The 20,646-nt window shown below is 37.7% G+C and overlaps 1 protein-coding gene across 1 annotated transcript; it reads right to left on the bottom strand.

Moving 5' to 3' along the window:
* Positions 1–7,046: 7,046 nt before the first annotated feature.
* On the bottom strand, positions 7,047–20,189 carry LOC138168220 (vomeronasal type-1 receptor 4-like). Its single transcript, XM_069097251.1, has 2 exons — positions 19,189–20,189; positions 7,047–7,274 (listed from the first exon to the last, which is right to left on the bottom strand). Exons 1-2 carry the CDS (start codon positions 20,161–20,163, stop codon positions 7,047–7,049), a joined length of 1,203 nt encoding a protein of 400 aa, XP_068953352.1. The 5' UTR covers positions 20,164–20,189.
* Between the last annotated feature and the right edge of the window lie 457 nt (positions 20,190–20,646).

Here is a 20,646-nt window from a genome sequence, read left to right as displayed (position 1 = left end):
CATTTAACCATTCTCCTGCCTTATCTAAAGAGAAAAGTGTTGTGTATGAGGATGCAACTGAAAGTTAATTTCATTTGACACTAAGGCAGATTTGGAACATATAAAGATCTGAAAAACTTCAGGCATAAAGGCTTTTTAACTCTTACAGGATAGAGATTGGCACCCATTAACTTTGTTCAGCACCTGTGATGGGGGGAAACGGGATCCCAAAAGGTTCAGCAGATATTCTGATCTTATCTAAGACCAGAAAACCTGCAATAGCGTCTGGAAAGAATTCAAGGTCTCAGGCTTAATTGGAGTGAGAGTTGTAGAAGTTTATTGTTACACTTCCATGAGAAGCAGGCAAGAGTCCTTTAGGGGACCTGCGAGTGAGAGGGGCACAGGCTTTTACTTTTAAAGGGTAAGGCTGCCATTGTCTGGGCTGACCGGAGGGAAGGGACCTCAGTGCACAGATAGTTTAGATAAGATTTGGGCCAGGCCGGAGGAGACAGGAGGGATTAAGTAAGAACAAAGGAGTCCCAAGGGGTTGCCTAGGCCTAGTGCTGATAGGGGGAAGGGGCAGAGTCGGAGGTTGGGAAAGGAATTTTACAGATAACGATTTTACAATACAAATTGCAGTTACAATTTCACAGACTGGTTTCACAAGTTGGTTTCACAAATTGACCCAGACCCCAGGTACCCCATCAATATCACCCCATGATGTCATTGGTCCCTTTGGAAAAGGACAAATAACAACAAGGTGGGGGAGGGGCATGAGGGACTCTAGTTCCTCCCTAAGCCAGTTTCCTAAATTCCATTTCAAGGAAAGAATACTATGCATTATGTTGAGAGCTGTCCATCTTTGCTTCCTTGTATGTTTTTCTTTTTTCTCTGTTTTGCACTTTCTACTTTGTTCTTCCCACCCCTCCCCCCCGCCCCAAGGCTACAATTAAGCATGCATGTACTTAGATATAGACATACATACACACATATGTAAATAAACATACATATATAGACATATACTTTTCCTAACAAATTCTACTCCTGATCTTTGTTTTAATATATCTGTGTATCTCTCATTTCTTATCCCTCCTCACTCCTCTTAGATATATATGTATTGTTCCCTCTTGAATCCATTCCCAATGAAACTAGGTTTCCAGACTAATAGCCCTCGTCCCCTATATGATTCCTCTGTCTGGGCTCTTTCTCAAGCACGTCCTTTGCATAAGTGAAGTACTCTTTTTTTGCTGTTCCTAAATGTTTTACATTTTAAGGTATAGCATACTCAAGTGTGCCCCGATCCTTCTTATGAACTATCCAATTACTAAGCACAGAATGAGACATACATTTTACACTTTGCTTACATCAAACAGTCTGCCCTTATTTTTTCAATTAGTCTTTGGTATGTACCTTATGCTTCTCTTGGCTCTTGTATGTGAAATCTTCTAGTAAGTTCAAATTAAAAAATAAATAAATTCCTGAAAGTCTAATGGTTCATTATATGTCCATTTTTTTTTTTTTAAATTCAGGATTACGTTTAGCTTTGCTGAGTATGACATTTTCAGTTGGAATCTCAGTTCCTTTGCTCTTTGATATATAGTGTTCCAAGGGTGTTTTGGAATTTGATTACAATTTTCCTGTGGGTTTTCTTTACGGGATCTCTTTCAGGTGATGATGAATTGATTTTTGCTATCTTTACTTTTCCCTCTTTTTCTAATACTTCAAGACAATTTTCTTTAATTATTTCTTGTTTTATTGTATCAAGATTCTTTTTTCCATCATACCTTTCAGTCTGAGTATGCACTTATTTTCTTTTCTTGATCTGTTCTCCAGAACAGTTGTTTTTCTTATGTTATTCCACATTTTCTTCTATTCTTTTCCTTCCTCATATTATTTTATTATTCCTTGATCTCTTATAATTTTGCCATCTTCCCAGAATCCTTTACCACCTCCATTCCCAATTTCCAACTGATCAAGTTGTCCTCACTCTCATGATGCTGCTAACTCTATGACTTATTGTACCATTTGCCTTTTCTCCCCAGTTCTGTTCTTTGTTCTATGTTTATAGAAAGAAGCTGTGCCTCCTCTTCAGGGACATTGGATTAACTCAGGTAGACATTTGACCTAGTTTGTTAACAGGTTCATGCTTGCTAATGAACTGATAAAGTTTTCTGTTGAGACAATTGGTGATGGCAATGAGATCAAAGAAGAGAGGCCAGTTCTGAACCAACCCCTCACCCTTTGCAACCCTTTCCTTGAGCTCTCCTGGGTGAGATATTTTTCACCTTGATGGGTTGGAGTGTGCTTCTATTGGAGAAGTGTAAGTGGAGTTCTGGCTCTTCCTTTAACCTCAAATTCCATCGTTTTTACTCTGAACTAAAGATAGGGACTCTGTTGGGAATAGCTGGAGCCTTTTGTCTATGTCTGTCTTGGGTTGTTATTAGTGTTTAGTTTGATAATTTAGAAAGAATTGGTGATATGCCCCTCCCCCCAAGTCCTTTGCGTGCTTCTAAAATCTTGGAGAATATTTTTGGTTTCCCAAGGAGAGCACCTAGGCCTACCTAGAGGAAGGTCTAAGGTCTTGGTTTTTACTTGAAGAATTTAGAGCCTTGTTTTAAGACTTTAGAGGAGTTGTTTTTGGTTCCTGAGAGGCCCTAGGTCTACTCAGTGGAAGGTTTACATTCTTGAATTTAAAAATTTGGAGGATTCTTGGTCTTCCTGCAGAGCCCCTGGATCAACCAGGGGAAGGTGTTTTTTTCTTCCCAGAGAGCTCTTTGCTTAAATCTAGAGAAACTTGGAGAAAGGGTAATTAAAATATATAGAGAAAAGTCTCAGAATTAGTCTGACAAAGGATCTCATACACATTAACTTCTGAGGAACTTCATGTGTTATTCCTCTGTGTTTATAGCATGGTCCTTATTAGACTTTCTTTTTTTTTTCCAGGTAATTCTCTCTTTTTTAAAAAATTAATTTGTTTGTTTACTTTTAGTTTACAAGATTTAATTCCACAATTCCTTGATTTTCACATTTTCCCCCCTTCCTCCCCCTCCCCCCCACCATGGTGTCATACAGTCAAGTATAGGATTTGTAAATACATTCACATTATACATTAGTCATGTTATAAAGGCGGATTGTATCAGATGGAATGATAAATAGGACATAAAACCAAAGAAGAAAAGAAAAAATCAGGTAGTTTGCTTCAATCTGGATATAAACTCAGTTCTTTCTAGTTCTTTCTCTGGATGCACACATTTCTCTCCATCATGAGTCTTTTGGGATTGACTTATATCACTGCATTGCTGAGAAGAGTCCAGTCTATCAAAGTTGGTCACCACACATACATTGTGTCTGTAATTATGTACAAATTTCTCCTGGTTCTACTCTTCTCACTCAGCATCAGTTCATATAAGCCTTTCCAGGTAAATATGAAGACTGTCTGCTCTTTGTTTCTTATAGCACAATAGTAGTCCATAACATGCATATACCACAACTTGTTCACCCATTCCCCAATTGATAGGCACTCTCTTAATTTCCAGTTCTTTGCCACCACAAAAAAAAAGCTGCTATAAAGATTTTTGTACATATGGGTCTTCCTCCCACTAGTATTATCTCTTTGGGATATAACCCTAGGAGTGGTATTACTGGGTCAAAGGGTATGAAATTATTTATAGCCCTTTGGGCATAATTCCAGATTGTTCTCCAGAAAGGCTGGATCAGTTCACAACTCCACTGGCAATGTATTAGTGTTCCAATTTGCCCACATCCTCTCCAGCATTTGTCATTTTCCTGTTTTGTCATCTTAGCCAATCTGACTGGTGAGATGTGGTACCTCAGAGTTGTTTTGGTTTGCATTTCTCTAATCAATAGTGAATTAGAGCATTTCTTCATGTGCTTATAGATAGCTTTAATTTCTTTCTCTGAAAGTTGCCTGTTCATATCCTTTGACCATTTATCAATTGGGGAATGACTTATATTCTTATAGATTTGACTCAGTTCTCTGTATATTTTAGAAATCAGTCCTTTGTCAGAGAGATAGATTGTAAAAATTCTTTCCCAATTTCCCACCTCCCTCTTAATCTTGGTTACATTGGCTTTGTTTATACAGAAGCTTTTCGATTTCATGTAGTCAAAATTATCTATTTTGCATTTTATAATGTTCTCTAATTTTTGCTTAGTCATAAAGTCTTTCCCTTTCCACAAATCTGATAGGTAAACTATTCCTTGTTTTCCAAGACTGCATACAGTATCAACCTTTATACCTAGATTATGCACCCATTTAGACTTGATTTTGGTATATGGTGTTAGATAATGGTCTATGCCCAGTTTCTGCCATACTATATTCCACTTTTCCCGGAAGTTTTTGTCAAATAGTGAATTCTTATCCCAAAAACTGGGGTCTTGGGGTTTATCAAACAATAGATTACTATAGTCGTTGACTTCTGAATCTTGTGTGCCTAATCTATTCCATTGATCCACTCCTCTATTCCTTAGCCAGTACCAAGTAGTTTTGATGACAGATGCTTTATAATACTGATTGAAATCTGGTGTAGCTAGTCCACCTTCCCTAGCATTTCTTTTCATTAATTCTCTTGATATTCTGGACCGTTTATTCTTCCAAATGAATTTTGTTACTATTTTTTCTAGCTCTATAAAGTAGTTTTTTTTGTAAATTAATTGGTATGGTACTAAATATATAATTTAATCTAGGTAAAATTGTCATATTTATTATATTAGCTCGATCCAGCCATGAGCAATTGATATTTTTCCAATTAGTTAGATCTGACTTTATTTGTGTGAAAAGTGTTTTGTAGTTGTGGTCATATAGGTCCTGGGTTTGTTTTGGCAAGTAGATTCCCAAATATTTTATAATGTCTACAGTAACTTTAAATGGGATTTCTCTTTCTGTTGAATTTCATTGGAAATATGTAGGAATGCCGAGGATTTATGTGGGTTTATTTTATATCCTGCAACTTTGCCAAATTTATTTATTGTCTCAAGTAGTTTTTGACTTGATTCTCTAAATATATCATCATATCATCTGCAAAGAGTGACAGCTTGGTCTCTTCTTTGCCTAATTTGATTCCTTTGATTTCTCTTTCTTCTCTAATTGTTACTGCTAACATTTCTAGTACCAGATTGAATAAGAGGGGTGATAGTGGACACCCTTGTTTCACCCCTGATCTTATTGGAAATGCTGCTAGCTTCTCCCTATTACATATAATACTTGCTGATAGCTTTAAATAGATGCTGCCTATTATTTTAAGGAAGGTCCCATTTATTCCTATATTTTCTAGTATTTTTAATAGGAATGGATGTTGTATTTTGTCAAAAGCCTTTTCTGCATCTATTGAGATGATCATGTGGTTTCTGCTAGTTTTATTGTTGATATGATCAATTATACTGATGGTTTTCCTAATATTCAATCATCCTTGCATTCGTGGAACAAATCCTACCTGATCAAAGTGTATTATTCTTGAGATAAGTTGCTGTAGTCTTTTTGCTAATATTTTATTTAAAATTTTTGCATCTATATTCATGAGCGAGGTTGATCTATAATTTTCTTTATCTGTTTTATCTCTTCCTGATTTAGGTATCAGTACCATATTTGTGTCATAAAAAGAATTTGGTAGGACTCCTTCTTCACTAATTTTCCAGAATAGTTTGTAGAGTATTGGAATCAATTGTTCTTTAAATGTTTGATAGAATTCACTAGTGAATCCATCTGGCCCTGGAGATTTTTTCTTAGGGAGTTGACTGATAGCTTGTTCAATTTCTTTTTCTGATATGGGGTTATTTAAGTAATTTACTTCCTCTTCAGTTAATCTGGGCATGTTGTATTTTTGTAAATATTCATCCATTCCCTAAGATTGTCAAATTTATATGCATACAATGGGGAAAATAATCCCTAATTATTGTTTTGATTTCCTCTTCATTGGAGATAGATTCACCCTTTTTATTTGTGATACTCATAATTTGGTTTTCTTTCTTTTTTTTTTTTTTTTTACCATATTGACTAAGGGTCTATCAATTTTTTTTTCATAAAACCAGGTCTTAGTTTTATTTATCAATTCAATAGTTTTCTTAATTTCAATTTTATTAATCTCTCCTTTGGTTTTCAATATTTCTAATATATAACATTCATAGCAATATCCTTAAGCAAAACATATCATTCTATACACACACACACACACACGTATATATTGTAACACTCAGTATGTTATATGGCACATAGCATATATCATTACATGCAATAGCATCCCCTAAAATATTTGTTTATACAATCAGGAGGTCCCAGAATAGGGTCTTCCCTAGTATAACACATTATGCAGCATATATTATTGCATCCCCAAAAGGTAGCAGAAAATACCACACCATCCACCCCTGTCATAGTAAAAACAATCTCCTTAATCAATATGAAGTGTCCAAGCAAAGTCCTCTTTCATCTTAACTCGAGGTTGACTTCTAAGTCCCATGGTTCTTCCTCTGTGGACTGTTCCTGACTCTCACCTGGATTCACATGTAGGTAACTCTCTACTCCTGCTCCATGTTTAAGCTCATGGGGACTTCTCCACTCTAAACTACTGCTCAACCAGGCTCCAGGGGCTCCTTCCTGTAGCTTCTGCCGGTGCAAAACCAAAACTTAACAGGGCAACAGCAATACTGACACACATCACTAGAGAGGCTCTTTAATAACAGCTCAGTTCCCTTTAACAGCTTTCAAAAGGGGCTCAAGCTAAGCCTCCCTCCCATGTCTCTGCCCCACAGCTCTATTCAATTTCAAAGTTCACAGGCCCCCTGAGCAAGTCTCTGCCATCAGAAGTCTCCTGTCACTCTCAGAGGTCTCCTTCCTCCATCCACTCAAGCTGCTTCTCTCTCTGAGCACTGTGTCACTCTCTCAATGTTGGCTCCTTTAATGCCTGCTTTCTCAAAACGGGCTCTCTTTATATACAGTTCTACTCAGCACCTGATTGGCTAGAGCCCACCTTCTCATGTCTGATTGGCTAGAGCCCACCTTCACATGTCTGATTGGCCATCTACCCTTAAGCTACAACAAGATTAAGATATCATCAGAGCATGTAATACCCGAAGAGAGGTCTTTCATTCGTCTTGATGGGAGGCAAGTTCTCGGCAATCTCTGTTCCTGGGGAGACAAAGCTCAACAAAGCCACTATATACATTGCCAGTGTCCTCATCAATTCACTCTCTGCCTGCAGAACAGTCTCAGGACCCCTGAACCAACAGCAAGGTTCCAGGACCTCTGCAACAATAGAACTGTCCTTTATCAGCAGATCAATCTGGCAAAACAACACAAAAACATATGGACAAAAATCCCAGCATCACAGTTATACCTCCCCAGTTCTTGGTAGCTCCCAAGTAGCGGCTTTCAACAGTCCTGGGCAGCTCCAACTGGACCTCAGCAGTCTGGGCATCTTTGGCTAGCAGATTTCTCTCTCTCCCAGAAATTCTGGCCCCCAGCAATTCTCTTCTCTCTCTGCATCCAAGATGCTGGTCCCCAAAAGTTCTTCTGCCTCTCTCTGCTTGGACCTTCTCTCTGTTTGGGCCTCTTTCTAAATCCACCAACCCAGCTCCTTCCAGTTCAGTCCTCTCTCTTGTCAACAAATCCATCCCACAAGTGGGATTCACAAGGTCTGGGTTTTAACACTCAACCTGAAAACCAAGCCAATTCAGGGGGATCTTTAAATTCCATTCCATTACCATTACCCCTGTACCCCACCCTAAGATAGCAAGCCTACTCAATACCCCTTCTCTCAATCTGTTCTCTCTTATATCCTCCCCCACCCTCCCTAACTTTCTAGTAGGGCAAGATGGATTTGTATACCCCAGTGTTTGTATATCTTATTTCCCGGTTGCATGTAAAAAATAAATTTTTTAACATTTGTTTTTTAAAACTTTGATCTCCAGATTTTTTGCCTTCTTCCCTCATCACCCACCCCCCACTGGGAAGACAAGCAATTCAATATAGGTTGTACATGTTATGCACAACATTTCCATAGAAGTCATGTTGTGAAAGACTAACAATATTTTCCTCCATCCTATCCTGCTCCCCACTTATTCTGTTTTCTCCTCTCATTCTGTCCCTTTTCAAAAGTATTTGCTTATAACTACCCTGTCTCTCAATTTGCCCTCTCTTCTATCAATCCCTTTCTTATCCCTTCCCCCCCTACTTTCCTTAGGGTCAAATACCCAATTGGTTGTGTATGTTATTCTCCCCCTTAAGCCAAATTCAATGAAAGTAAGGTTGACCCATTCCCTTTCACCTTACTGCTCTTCCCCTCCATTGTAACAGTTTTCTCTTGCCTCTTTTATGTGAGAAAATTTACCCTATTTTATCTTTCCCTTTATTCTTCTCCCAATATATTCCTCTCTCACCTCTTAATTTTATTTTTTAGATATCATCCTTTCCTATTCAACTCATCCTGTGACCTCTGTCTATGTATACATGCACACACACACATATATATATACACTAACATATATATTTTTACACACATAAACCCTCCTATAAATACATATATATGTATGTGTGTGTGTGTGTGTATATATATATATATATATATATTCCCTTCAGCTATTCTCATACTGAGATAAGTCTCATGAGTTACAATTATCATTTTTCCATGTAGGAATGTAAATAGTTCAACTTTAATAAGTTCTGTATGATTTCCTTTTCCTGTTTACCTTCTCATGCTTCTCTTGCTTCTTGTATTTGAAAGTCAAATTTTTTGTTCAGCTCTGTTTTTTTTTATCAAGAATGTTTGAAAGTCCACTATTTAATTGAATATCCATATTTTCCCCTGAAACATTATACTCAGTTTTTTCTGGGTAGGTGATTCTTGGTTTTAATCCTAGCTCCTTTGATCTCTGGAATATCATATTCCAAGCCCTTTGATCCCTTAATGTAGAAGCTGCTAGGTCTTGTGTTATCCTGATTGTGTTTCCACAGTACTCAAATTATTTCTTCCTGACTGCTTGTACTATTTTCTCCTTGACCTGGGAACTCTGAAATTTGGCTATAATATTGCTAGGAATTTTCTTTTTGTGGGATCTTTTTCAAGAGGTGATTGGTGAATTCTTTCAATTTCTATTTTGCCCTCTGGTTCTAGAATATCAGGGCAATTTTGCTTGATAATTTATTGAAGGATGATTTCTAGGCTCTTTTTTTGATCATGGCTTTTACATAGTCCCAAAATTTTAAATTATCTCTCCTGGATCCATTTTCTAGGTCAATGGTTTTTCCAATGAGATATTTCACATTGCCTTCTATTTTTTCCATTTGTTTGGATATGTTTTATAGTATCTTGATTTCTCATAAAGTCATTAGCTTCCATTTGCTCCAAACTAATTTTGACAGGATTATTCTCTTCAGTGACTTTTTGAAATTCCATTCCCATCTGGCCAATTTGACTTTTTAAGGTATTCTCCTCATTGGCATTTTAGGCCTCTTTTGCCATTTGAGTTAAACTATTTTTTAAGGTGTTATTTTCTTCAGTATTTTTTTAGGGGGGGGTGTCACCTTTAGCAGACTTTTGACTCACTTTTCATGATTTTCTTGCATCGTTCTCATTTCTCTTCCCAATGGCCTGTGACCAGTTCATATTTTTCTTGGAGGCTTTTGGTGCAGGAGTTTTAATTTTGTTGTCTTCTTTTAGTTCCACATTTTGACCTTTCCCCCAAAAGATTCTATGATCTGACTGTGCATCCTTTGTTTGCTCATCTTGCCAACTAATTACTTGACTTTTGAGCTCTTTGCCACTGTAGAACTTTACTTCCAGAGTGGAGAGAGCTGTGTTTCAAATTGCTGGGGTTTTTGCCGCTTTTGTCAGAGGTACGAGGAGGTCACCCTCTCTATAGCCACCATAAGCTCTGGCACACTAGCATTCCTTACCTCAGGACCACCACCCAAGACTTTGACCCAGATCCAAGCAGGTCAAAGCAAGAACAATAAACTTCCGAATGGTCACTTTGTCCCCCTACAATCTGCAGGCCAGGAGCTCCTCAGGCAGTCACATGGAAGCAGCTGCAGCCACCGCACCTCTGCTACTTCTCACCCCTGGGGGCAGGGTTGGACAGCATTCTTCTCTCACCCAGTTCCAACAGAGTTCCCTACTGACGTTTTACTTTCTGTTTGGCATTTATGGGTTGAGAGGTCTGGAAACTGCCACAGCTGCTGGTGATTCACTCTCCTGAAGTCTGTTCCAGCCAGTCTGGGATGTGAGTCTGGGCTGGTGTGGCTCACTTGGGACTGTGCTCAGCTCCTAGCCCAGTGTGATAGACCCTTCCTATTGGCCTGCCAGGCTGCCTTCAGTGGGAGATTTCTTTCTCTCTGTCACATTGCAGGTTCTGTATCTCTAAAATTTGTTTAGAGTCATTTTTTTTACAGGTATTGGAGATTGTTGGAGTGGGAGCTCAAGCCTGCTTTTTTCCTGCTTTTACTCCACCATATTGACTCCACCCCTCACTCCCCATTTTCATGAGATATTTTTAGAATCACCTCATCATATCCAACTCAGTCCCAAGTTTTCTTCCAAACTACCTTACTAATAATAGTAGTTTTTAAGATTATTACTTTTTTTGTTTTGTTTCTTCTTTCTCATGGTTCATTCTGTTGGTTATAAGTCTTCATTGCAACATGACTAATGTGAAAATAGGTTTAATGTGAATGTATAAGTAGAGCCTATATCAGATTGCATGCCATCTTGGAGAGAGGGGAAGGAAGGGTGAGGGAGAAAATTTGTAACTCACAAGTTTGCAGAACTGAATGTTGTAAATGAAAAACAAATAAACATTAAAAAAAGAATATTATTACTAACAGTAACTAATATTAGTAACGTTCCATGTATCATAAGTAAACAATTTAACAACTGCTCGTGCCTTTGATAATTTTGTTATATTTCTTCTGAATATTTTATATTTAATTTTTCATTGAATTCTGGTCTTTTTGTTATAAATACCTGAAAATATTTCAGTTCATCAAATGGCTATTTTTTTTTTCCATTCAGGATGATACTAAGCTTTGCTGGATAAGTTATTCTTGGATGCAAGGCCAACTCCTTTGCTCTTCAACATATAATGTTCTAATACCTATGGTCTGTTAGTGTAGAAGCTGTTAGGTCTTGTGCAATCTTGACTGTTTTTCTGCAGTATTTAAATTTTGTCATTGTTGTTGCTTACAATATTTTCTCTTTAACCTGGGAATTTTGAAACTTGGCTATGACATTCCTGAAATTTTTCTTCCCAGGATCTTTCAGGTGGTGATCAGTAGATTCCTTTTCCTTGTATTTTACCTCCTTGTTCTAGAACTTTGGAAAAATTTTCTTTAATAATTTCTTTGTAATATTGTATCCAGACTCTTTTTTTAGTTATAACTTTTGTTTAGACAGATCATTCTTATATTATTTCTCCTTGATCTGTTCTCTAGATCAATTGTTTTTCTAATGAGATGTTTCAGATTTGTTCTTTTTCTTTTTAGTTTTATTATATCTTGGTGTTTTATAGTGTCATTCAATTCCATGTGCCTAATTCTAGTTTTCAAGGTGCTATTTTGTGTCCAAAAAAAAAAAGATTTTGTGTCATCTTTTCTAATTGAATAACTTTCTTTTCAAAATTTTCTTGGATTGCTTTTATTCCCCTCCCCCCCTGTAATTTTTCCTTGTTCTCTCTTATTTGATTTTTAAATTCCTTTGAAGACTCCATGGAGTCCTCTCTGAGGTCCTCTCATGATGATCTTAAGAGAACAAATGCTTTACCTTTTTACTTTTCTTGCTCTATGTTCATTTCATGGTGATTTTCTGTGTCTTTGTCAAAGTGATTTAGAGAGCCTGGGAATTTCTGACCTACACTGCCATCTTCCTGGAATGCATTGATCCTTTGTTTTCAAGTGTCAATGTTTGGGTTTATATTGTATATATCCTTCATAGACTTGTAGTTATAGAGTAATTTATATATAGTTATATAGTTCTAGAATATTTTCTGGATGAAAAAAAAGATACTCAGAATTGAATCTTTAGGACTCATGTTCTTAGTGTCTTATGGAGAAGAAATGGTGTTAGAGTCAGATGGACCTAAAGAAAACACAAATTCATGGTAATTGCCAACATTGCCCTCTCATTCCCATTTAGAAGGAACTTCTGAGGAATCTTCTTCAGTTCTTTACACAAATATTCCCATACTTAGCCTTCCCCTCATAGGTATAGGGGGAACAGGTGGGTAGTTGGGTTGAGAAGCTAATTACTAACTCATTTTGAGGCTCAGTTATACTTTCATGAAATATTTGAATCACAACTACCTATTACCTATAAATAGAGGAAACATCTCAATGAATGGGCATGATGGTATGGAGATCTGTGCTGTCAGTATCATCAAATTGAATCTCTAGAAGACGGTTTGAAATCTCTTTTTTAACCTAGTTTTGAGGCCAAATTAAAAAATATTAACCAATCAATTAGCAAGTTGTTCTTAAGTGCCTACTATATACTAGCTACCGAAGGAGGCACTGGAAATAAAAATACATAGATGAAACTTTCCTTGCTCTCAGGAATTAAATATTTTTCAAGTTATTATCTTGCCAAAGTGCTATAAAATCCCATATGGTTGTATGTGTAAATCTATATGTGGGTTTGTGGTGTGTTCAGGGAAGAATAACCTCTGGTGAGGGTACTTGCTGAGGTTTTTTCAGGGCTACTCATCCACCTTTGGAGTCAACCTCCACCCAACTCCCGTCTGCAGTTCCAAGAAGCTGTAGTGTGCACAGCAGCCACACAACCAGTAAAACCACCTAGACAAATGGACTAAACCAGGTTGAGGGAAAATGACAGACATCAAACCTGTCAGTGAGTTAGGGAGATGTCTACCCCAAGCATATGAAGACTTCTCCTGGAGGAATGGGTGGCTGAGAACAATTTTTAGCAAAGGGCGCAAAGGCAGCTGGAGCATGCACTGTGTAGTGCTTAGAGTTAGGTCAGACATCAAAGATGCCAAGGTTGCACCCTGTATCCTGGACCATCACCAGTCATCCTCACTTTTATCTTGCCTCTGGACTCTGGAAGAGAGAGTGAGGCTTTTGATTTTGTGCATCTTTGCCTCACTTAAATCCTGTTCACATGAAAGTCAAGACATCACCCTATGGTACCACTGGTCCTCTGAAAAAGGACAAACAACAAGAAGGTGTGGATGAAGGAGAAGGGGGGCTTTAGTTCCTCTGTAAGTCAATTTCTTAAATTGTCTAAAGATTCAGAAAACCTTTCCTCACATACGTTCCTCTAGTTTTTTTTCTTTCACAGGAATGAAAAGATTTTTATGACCTGTTCAAGTCCAAATGGGGTCATGAAAAGTCTGATACAACTTATTGACAAAAGAACAAGTCAAGAATTAAGTGGCATATCTGTTTTCTGCCCTAGGTGGTATGAGAAAGGTATAGACAAACTTAGCAGCATCACTATAGATATGTATGACAGAACAAAGTGAGAGAAAATCTGAACCAACATTTCCACCCCACTGTGGCAGGGGGTGGGAGGGGTTTGCACTACTGAGAACTACTCAATGTCATATAATCTCAGTTTAAGGGAGGGGTGGGTAGTTTGGGCACAATTTCAAAGCAAGTTCACAATTCAAAATTTTAGACACTATATTGCTTCTTGCCCATGGAAAGAGAAGATTATTTAAGGGAACAACTTGAATATAAATTAAATTTAATTAGCTAAAATACTTTGTGTTAAGTTCCAGACCTTAATTGTTTGGGTAAATTAGAAATGTCACCAACAATTCTATCCTTGAAGGACAATTAGAAGTGTGTATTTTGAGAGGCAGAGCCAAGATGGCAGAGTAAAAACAGAAACTCCTATGGTATCTGGCTCCAACCACCTCCAATACCTGTAAAATATGACTCTAAACAAATTTTAGAGCTACAGAACCCAGAAAGTGACAGAGAGAAACAAATCTCCCACTGAAGGCAACCTAGCAGGCTGACAGGAAGGGTCAATTGCCCTGGGCTGGAACCAAGCACAGTCCTACATGAGCCACTCAGTTACAGCTCTGGGGCAGCCCTGACCAGTGGCACAGAATGGCCAGAACAGACTTCAGGAGAGTGAATCAGCAGCAGCTGTGGAAGTTTCCAGACTTCTCAACCCATAAACACCAAAGAGAAAACAAAAGCTCAGTAGGGAACTATGTTGGAACAGGGGTATGGAAGAGTGTGCTCTGGCCACTGCCCCTGGGATGAGAGGTTATGCATCTGATGCTGCATATCTGCCTCCAGAGCTCCTGGCCTACAGATTGCAGGGGTACCAAGCATCCATTCAGAGGGTAATTGCTCTTGCTTTGACCTGCTTGGATCTGGGTCGCAGTCTTGGGTGATGGTCCTAGGGTGAGGAGTGCAAGTGTGCCAGAGCTTGTGGGGGCTGTGGAGAGGGTGCCCTCCTCATAGCTCTGGCAAATGTGAAAACACCAGAAATTTGGGCACAGCTCTCTCCACTCTGGAAGAAGAGTTCTACAGTGGCAAAGAACTCAAAAGCTAAGTAATTGGCTGGCAAGATGAGAAATCAGAGGAAGCACAATCAGACCATAGAATCATTTTTGGGGGACAAAAAGGATCAAAACATGTAACCAGAAGAAGAAAACAAAGTCAAAACTCCCACATCAAAAGCTTCCAAGAAAAATAGGAACTTGTAATTAGGCCATGGAGGAGCTCAAGAAGGATTTTGAAAATTAAGTAAGAGAAGTGCAGGAAAAATTGGGAAGAGAAATGAGAAAGATGCAAGAAAATCACGAAAAGTGAGTCAACAGCCTGCTAAAGGAGACCCAAAAATACTGAAGAAAATAGAACCTTAAAAAATAGACTAACTTAAATGGCAAAAGAGGATCAAAAAGCCAATGAGGAGAAGAATGCCTCAAAAAGCTGAAGAAGTGTATATTTTAGTTTTTATGTGAAGAATACAAAATCCTCAATAACCTTAAAGTTATCCCCTTAAAGAAGTGAATGAGAATAGTATACAAGAGGGCCACTTTAAATATTTGGCAGTAGATTAACTAAGAGTAGCAGGCCCTATAATGTGAATTATTGGGACCATGTGGCCCTTTGAAAATTTGACATATTATTTATGTGATTGTAAATCCAGATTTGATGTAATAAAAGTTTTCCTTGAAACTAAATTGAAATATGATTTGGCATTAAAGCAAAATGCTGAAAGAGCATTCATTGAGCAAAATATAGGTTAAAAATCCAATCTCTGTTAATTTCTTGACTCTGGGATTTTAGGCAAGTAACCTCATTTTTGTTCACCTCAGTTTACTAATCTGTGAAGGGGATAAAAATGGCACCCACCTCCCAAGGTTGTGAAGTGCCTAAAAAAGACCTGACATATGGTAAGCACTATATAAATATTGCTTTTCTTTAATTCAGTACTGTGCTGGGTTTTTCATGTGTTTAATATAAAATGCCAAAGGTAATAAAATGGTTTTCTATATAATTTGTAAATGCATTAGACTGATTTGATGTCATCTGATCAGTAATAAGTTTGGTTTCGTGCTTTAAATTCATTACATTATTAATACTATTGTGTTTCTAAATTTTCTTGTATTATAAATACTGGGGAACCATTGTATAAGTAATGTTGTTAGAAAGATTATACAATTTTATCATTGAAAATTGTGACTCTTTGGGCAGCCAGGTAGCACAGCGAGTAAGAGCACCGGCTCCAGTGTCAGGACAACCTGGAGATCGAATCCTGGGCTCAGACACTCAGCACCACACCCAGAAATAACTGGCCATGTAACCTTGAGCAAGTTACTTAACCCCGATTGCTTTTAAAAAAAAAAGAAAATTGTGACTCTTTAATCTGTTTTTTATGAAATTATGAATTATGAAAAACCATTATAGGTTATTGCCAAGCATTTATTTGGGTACATCTTAAAAGAGAAAATTTATAATTACTTATTGTGTAGAAAAAGATACAAAGAAAAGAAATTGTAAAATCTCCTAATTGATACACCTGCTGGATTTCTTGAGACCATCTGCTTTGGCAAAGTCGTAAAATCTTATCAGTCATGCGAATTGGTTTACTGATAAAAATGGGATCCTCTTTTCAAATTCAAATATTTTGACAAAGGTGGGGAGATTTACAACTTAGTTTATAGTACAGCAACAATTTATGTGTTGATATGAGATTATGACAATTATGAAGTTATACCTAGAGTAGTATATATTGAAATTTCATCATTAACTAATTTAGTATTTTTTTACTTATCAAATAAATTTGATTCATTATTTAAAGAAATTTATTTAAAAATATAGTCAGTATTTTCCACTTACTTTTAAAATTTTTATTTATTTATTTTTAGCTTTCAGCATTCACTTTTATAAGATTTTAAATTCTAAATTCCTCCTGCCCCTTTCCCCAAGACATCATGTGATCTGATAGAGGCTATAATGTACATCCATATTAAACATATTTCCACTTTAATCATGTTGTAAAGAAGAATCAGAACCAAAGGGAAAAACCACAAGAAAGAAAAAAAACAACAAAAAAGAGAAAACAGTTTGCTTTAATCTGCATTCAGATTCCATAGTTCTTTGTCTGGATGTGGATAGCATTTTTTATCATGAGTCTTTTGGAACTGTTGCGGATCAGGGCATTACTAAGAATAGCTAAGTTTATCAAAGCTGGTCATCACATAATGTTGCTGTTACTGTATACAATGTCCTTCTGCTTCTGTTCGCTTCCCTCAGTATCAGGTCATGTGAGTCTTTAAAGGTTTTTCTGAAATCATCATTTCTTATGGAACAATAGGATTCCATTACATTTATATGCCACAACTTGTTCAGTCATTCCCCAACTAATGGACATCCCCACAATTTCCAGTTATTTGACAACACATAAAGAGCTGCTATAAAAATTTTTGTACACATGGTTCCTTTCCCCATTTTTATGATCTCTTTGGGATATAACCCTAGAAATGGTATTGTCAGATCAAAGAATATGCGTAATTTTATAATCCTTTGGGCATGAACTAATTTAGTCTTAACAGACTCCAATTTACAGATTTAATTTAGCCTAAGGGTGTGATATCCAATACCTTAAGAGATGAATATCTGTTTATCTGGTAACTGATCACACTCTCTGTGTGAAATTCCAAATTGTAATTGTGTTCTTGATTTCTAATGCTTCATTTTTACACCAGGATAAGGTTAAACTGAGGGGAAAGAAGAAAAAGAAGAAAAGGGTGTTGAACACAATTTTTTCTCCATGTGTGAGGCCTGCCAAACATTTATTGCTAACAAACTTACTCCAACAACATGAGAGTATTAATAACTGTATCCAGCTCTAGGCTATAATTACCAAACTGCTATTTGAGGTGAAATCTCATGGGAGTGTAATTAATCTGATTTGAATTCAGGGAAAATTGTCCGAACGATCATTAGGTCAGAAATCCACCATTTGAGGGAGATGACTAGTTGCTCAAAGGGAATGTGGTCTGAGAACTGCTTACAGGTAGATGTTTGTGCCTGGGAAAGAAAGGTTTGGAGGATGACCTTGGAATGGCCTAAGGTAGTGTCCTGTTGACTCAATTTCCATATTAGATTGTTTCTTTATGAACAGGAATGTGTCCCACCTGATCACTTCTGATGTCTGGTTATGAAATTCTGTGAATGAGGTGGAACCTTACCGTATGAGTGGCTGTTCCAGATAAAGTACAACTCTTGCCTGAAATCAAACAGAACTAAGGATGTTTTATCCTACCATGCCTATTTTGAGTCCTTCTCTTTTCTTAGGCTTGGGCCTGGAGGACCATTTGATGCTGGTATAGTTATGCCCCTGCTTATTCCTTTCAAAGCAAACTTCTCTAAACAAGGCAAGTGAAGCTGCATTTTTTAATACATAATGAATCTTGTTGTTTCAGTGCCTTTGCACCTCTGCACTGCTCTAATGAGATACAATTATGAAAGATCTTACTGTTTGCAATCTAACATTATAATCATTTCTGTGTCCAGATCTTCTAGGAGGAGTTGCTCTGAGGACAGGTCCATTCCAGAATGCCCAAGAGGAAACTTTTTTTTTCCTCCAGAAACCAGACAATTATATGAGAAATCTGAACCCTAAGTTTTGGTGTGCTGATGAAATGAACGTCAGGAATGGGTTACAAAGCAAAACTGAACTGAGATGAATGAATGAGAGAACTGAATATTCACCCTTCCTTCCTATTTATTCCCTATATACCTGTTGTCTCTGTAAGGTGTACTTGAAATCCGGGACTTGAAGAAGGCATTGACCTTGAAGAAGGTAAATTCTCTTCTCTACATCCTCTGTCACATTATTCCCTCTTGGTAGACCATGTGGGCTTCATAATTAATAATCCTTCAGGAAGTGTTTTGGGCAGCTAGGTGTTGCAGCGAATAGAGTGTCAGGCCTGAAATCAGGAAGATTCATCTTCAAGAATTCCAATCTGGACCAATATGCTTACTAGCAATAAGACCCTGGGTAAGTCACTTAATCCTGTTTTCCTCAGTAGCTCATGTGTAAAATGAGCTGAAAAAGAAAATGACAAACCATTCCAGTGTGGGGTTGTGAAAAGTTGGACACAACTGGAATGACTCAACAATGAAATGTTTAGCACCTTCAGGTACTTGTATCCTGATGAGTCAATCTTGAGAGGCAGAGAGACTTGATGTCATTTGATAATTGGCATATTATTGAGGAAACAGTATTTCTTATTGAATCAAAGGAGGGGAACTGAAGAAATTAAATCGATTTTCAAGCATTTTATAATTGATCTGTATTACCTCCCCATTTTGTATGATTTTTCAAGGAAAATCTCTTTGGATAGGAGCTAAGTTTAGAAATTAAGTTCTGCTAATCACTACCTCACCTACCTGAGTTCAAATCTGGCCTCAGACATTTTACACAAAAACTAGCTATGTGACCTTGGGCAAGTCACTTAACCCAATTGCCCTATCTTCCCCTCTCCAAAAAGCAAAAAACATAAAAGTCATTTCAGTGGTGTCCAACTCTTTGCCACTTCTAACTTAACCCCACTTAACCCCAATTACCCAACGTTCCCCCCTCCAAAAAGCAAAAACCAAAAAGTCATTTCAATGGTGTCCAACTCTTTGTCTTCTTCTAAGAAATTGGATGTTAGTCTATTATTTAAGGTGTAATCCAGGTCTCATTTGATATGGGGATGCTTTGCTCTCACTGGAGCTTTCAGAAATTCATCCTGGGCAGAGGATATTAATTTGTTATCAGGGTCAAAATGTGAGGTTTTTCTCCCACAAAGAGCAGAGAGGTACCTAGGAACTTGTGAGTCACTGCTGATGAGAACATAGGGACTAAGAGCTGGGAAACATAAACCCAAGAAAGCAGAGGTATATGTCAACCAGAGCGGGGACTTTATAAGTGACATATATACTATCAAGATGCAATTGAGTAAGTAAGAGGAAACAAAGGTGCTCACTAAGAGTAGGATAGTTTTGGTGGCCCTGGTCTCAGGGGAGGCTCTAGGGGAGAGGGAGGTAATGTGAACTTTTTGGACTTGTTTGTGATGCCTGTACAGGAGAATCACCATGTAGCTACTGGCAGAGACCATGAGTCCCAAATACATAGCATCAGCAAAGGAGAGAAAGGTTGCAATGAGTGAGGCACGAAATCCAGAAGGAAGAATATGAGAACAATATCCATGATTCTGTATCTCAGTGAAGTTTCTGTTTTGCGTTGGTCCCCTAATTCTCCAAGGAATATAGCCAGACAAAAGCAGGTGAATAGTCCAACAGAGTAGACTAGAGGGAAAGAGGTATTTTGGGGCCCTGGCTTTCAGCTCTGCCCAATTGGAGTTGCTGGGGCTGATGGTGATGGCCTGAAAGACACTCAGGAGGCAGGTCATGCTGAGAGAAAGGTCCTGAGCTACTTTGTGGATGTAGACAATAATTTTACAGCCAATTTCATTGAGGAAATTCATCAGACCCAAAGCTGCCATTGTCATAGGGATGCTTTTTAAGAGAAGCACCAAGCAGTTGATCAAGGCCAGCTGAGTGACTATGGTGTCTATAGGTCTCATCCTATGACCCCTGAGAGACACAAAGATGAAGAGACAGATAAGGAAGAAATTCCCTAGAACCCCAACTCCTGTCTGGGAGAGGAAGGCAGTACTCAGAATAATGTCTCTAGATTTCATGATATTAGTTTCTTCGCAAGAAGAACCATCCTCAAAGACAGAAGGGCCTGGAGAAAAGGAAAAGTTGATGTTACTTGTGAGCACTGCATCCTCAACCCCACCAAGCAGATCCTATGGATTCCATCTCATCTTTACAGAAATGTTTTCTGACTTGAATTTTGTCTACAGAGCAAGGAAGTTGGAATTAGTGGTGGGATGCTATCCCTTTAAACCCTTTTAGTTTAAATAATAGTTCATGAAATAGTCAAATAATTAACCCAATAAATATTGTCCTTCCACAGAATGAGCCTTTTAATGACTGATCATGTATGTGAGATGAATGGAAGAACCCCTGAGAGACAGTGTTTCTGGGTAAATAATAATCAATTTATTAGTTAGTCTTAGTTGGCAATCAACAAACTGATGGTCAGTGGAGATCCTGAAAATTTTAATAATAATAATATTTTAATAATAAACCTTGGAAGGGAATTCTCTTCAAATTGT

The sequence above is a fragment of the Petaurus breviceps genome, unplaced genomic scaffold (assembly GCF_028583685.1).
Source record: "Petaurus breviceps papuanus isolate PSGF00001 unplaced genomic scaffold, PetGlider_PUasm1.0 355, whole genome shotgun sequence".
NCBI classification, from domain to species: Eukaryota; Metazoa; Chordata; class Mammalia; order Diprotodontia; family Petauridae; genus Petaurus; species Petaurus breviceps.
The sequence above is the reverse complement of the archived record's forward strand: the minus strand, read 5'-3'. Positions and strand labels throughout refer to the sequence as shown.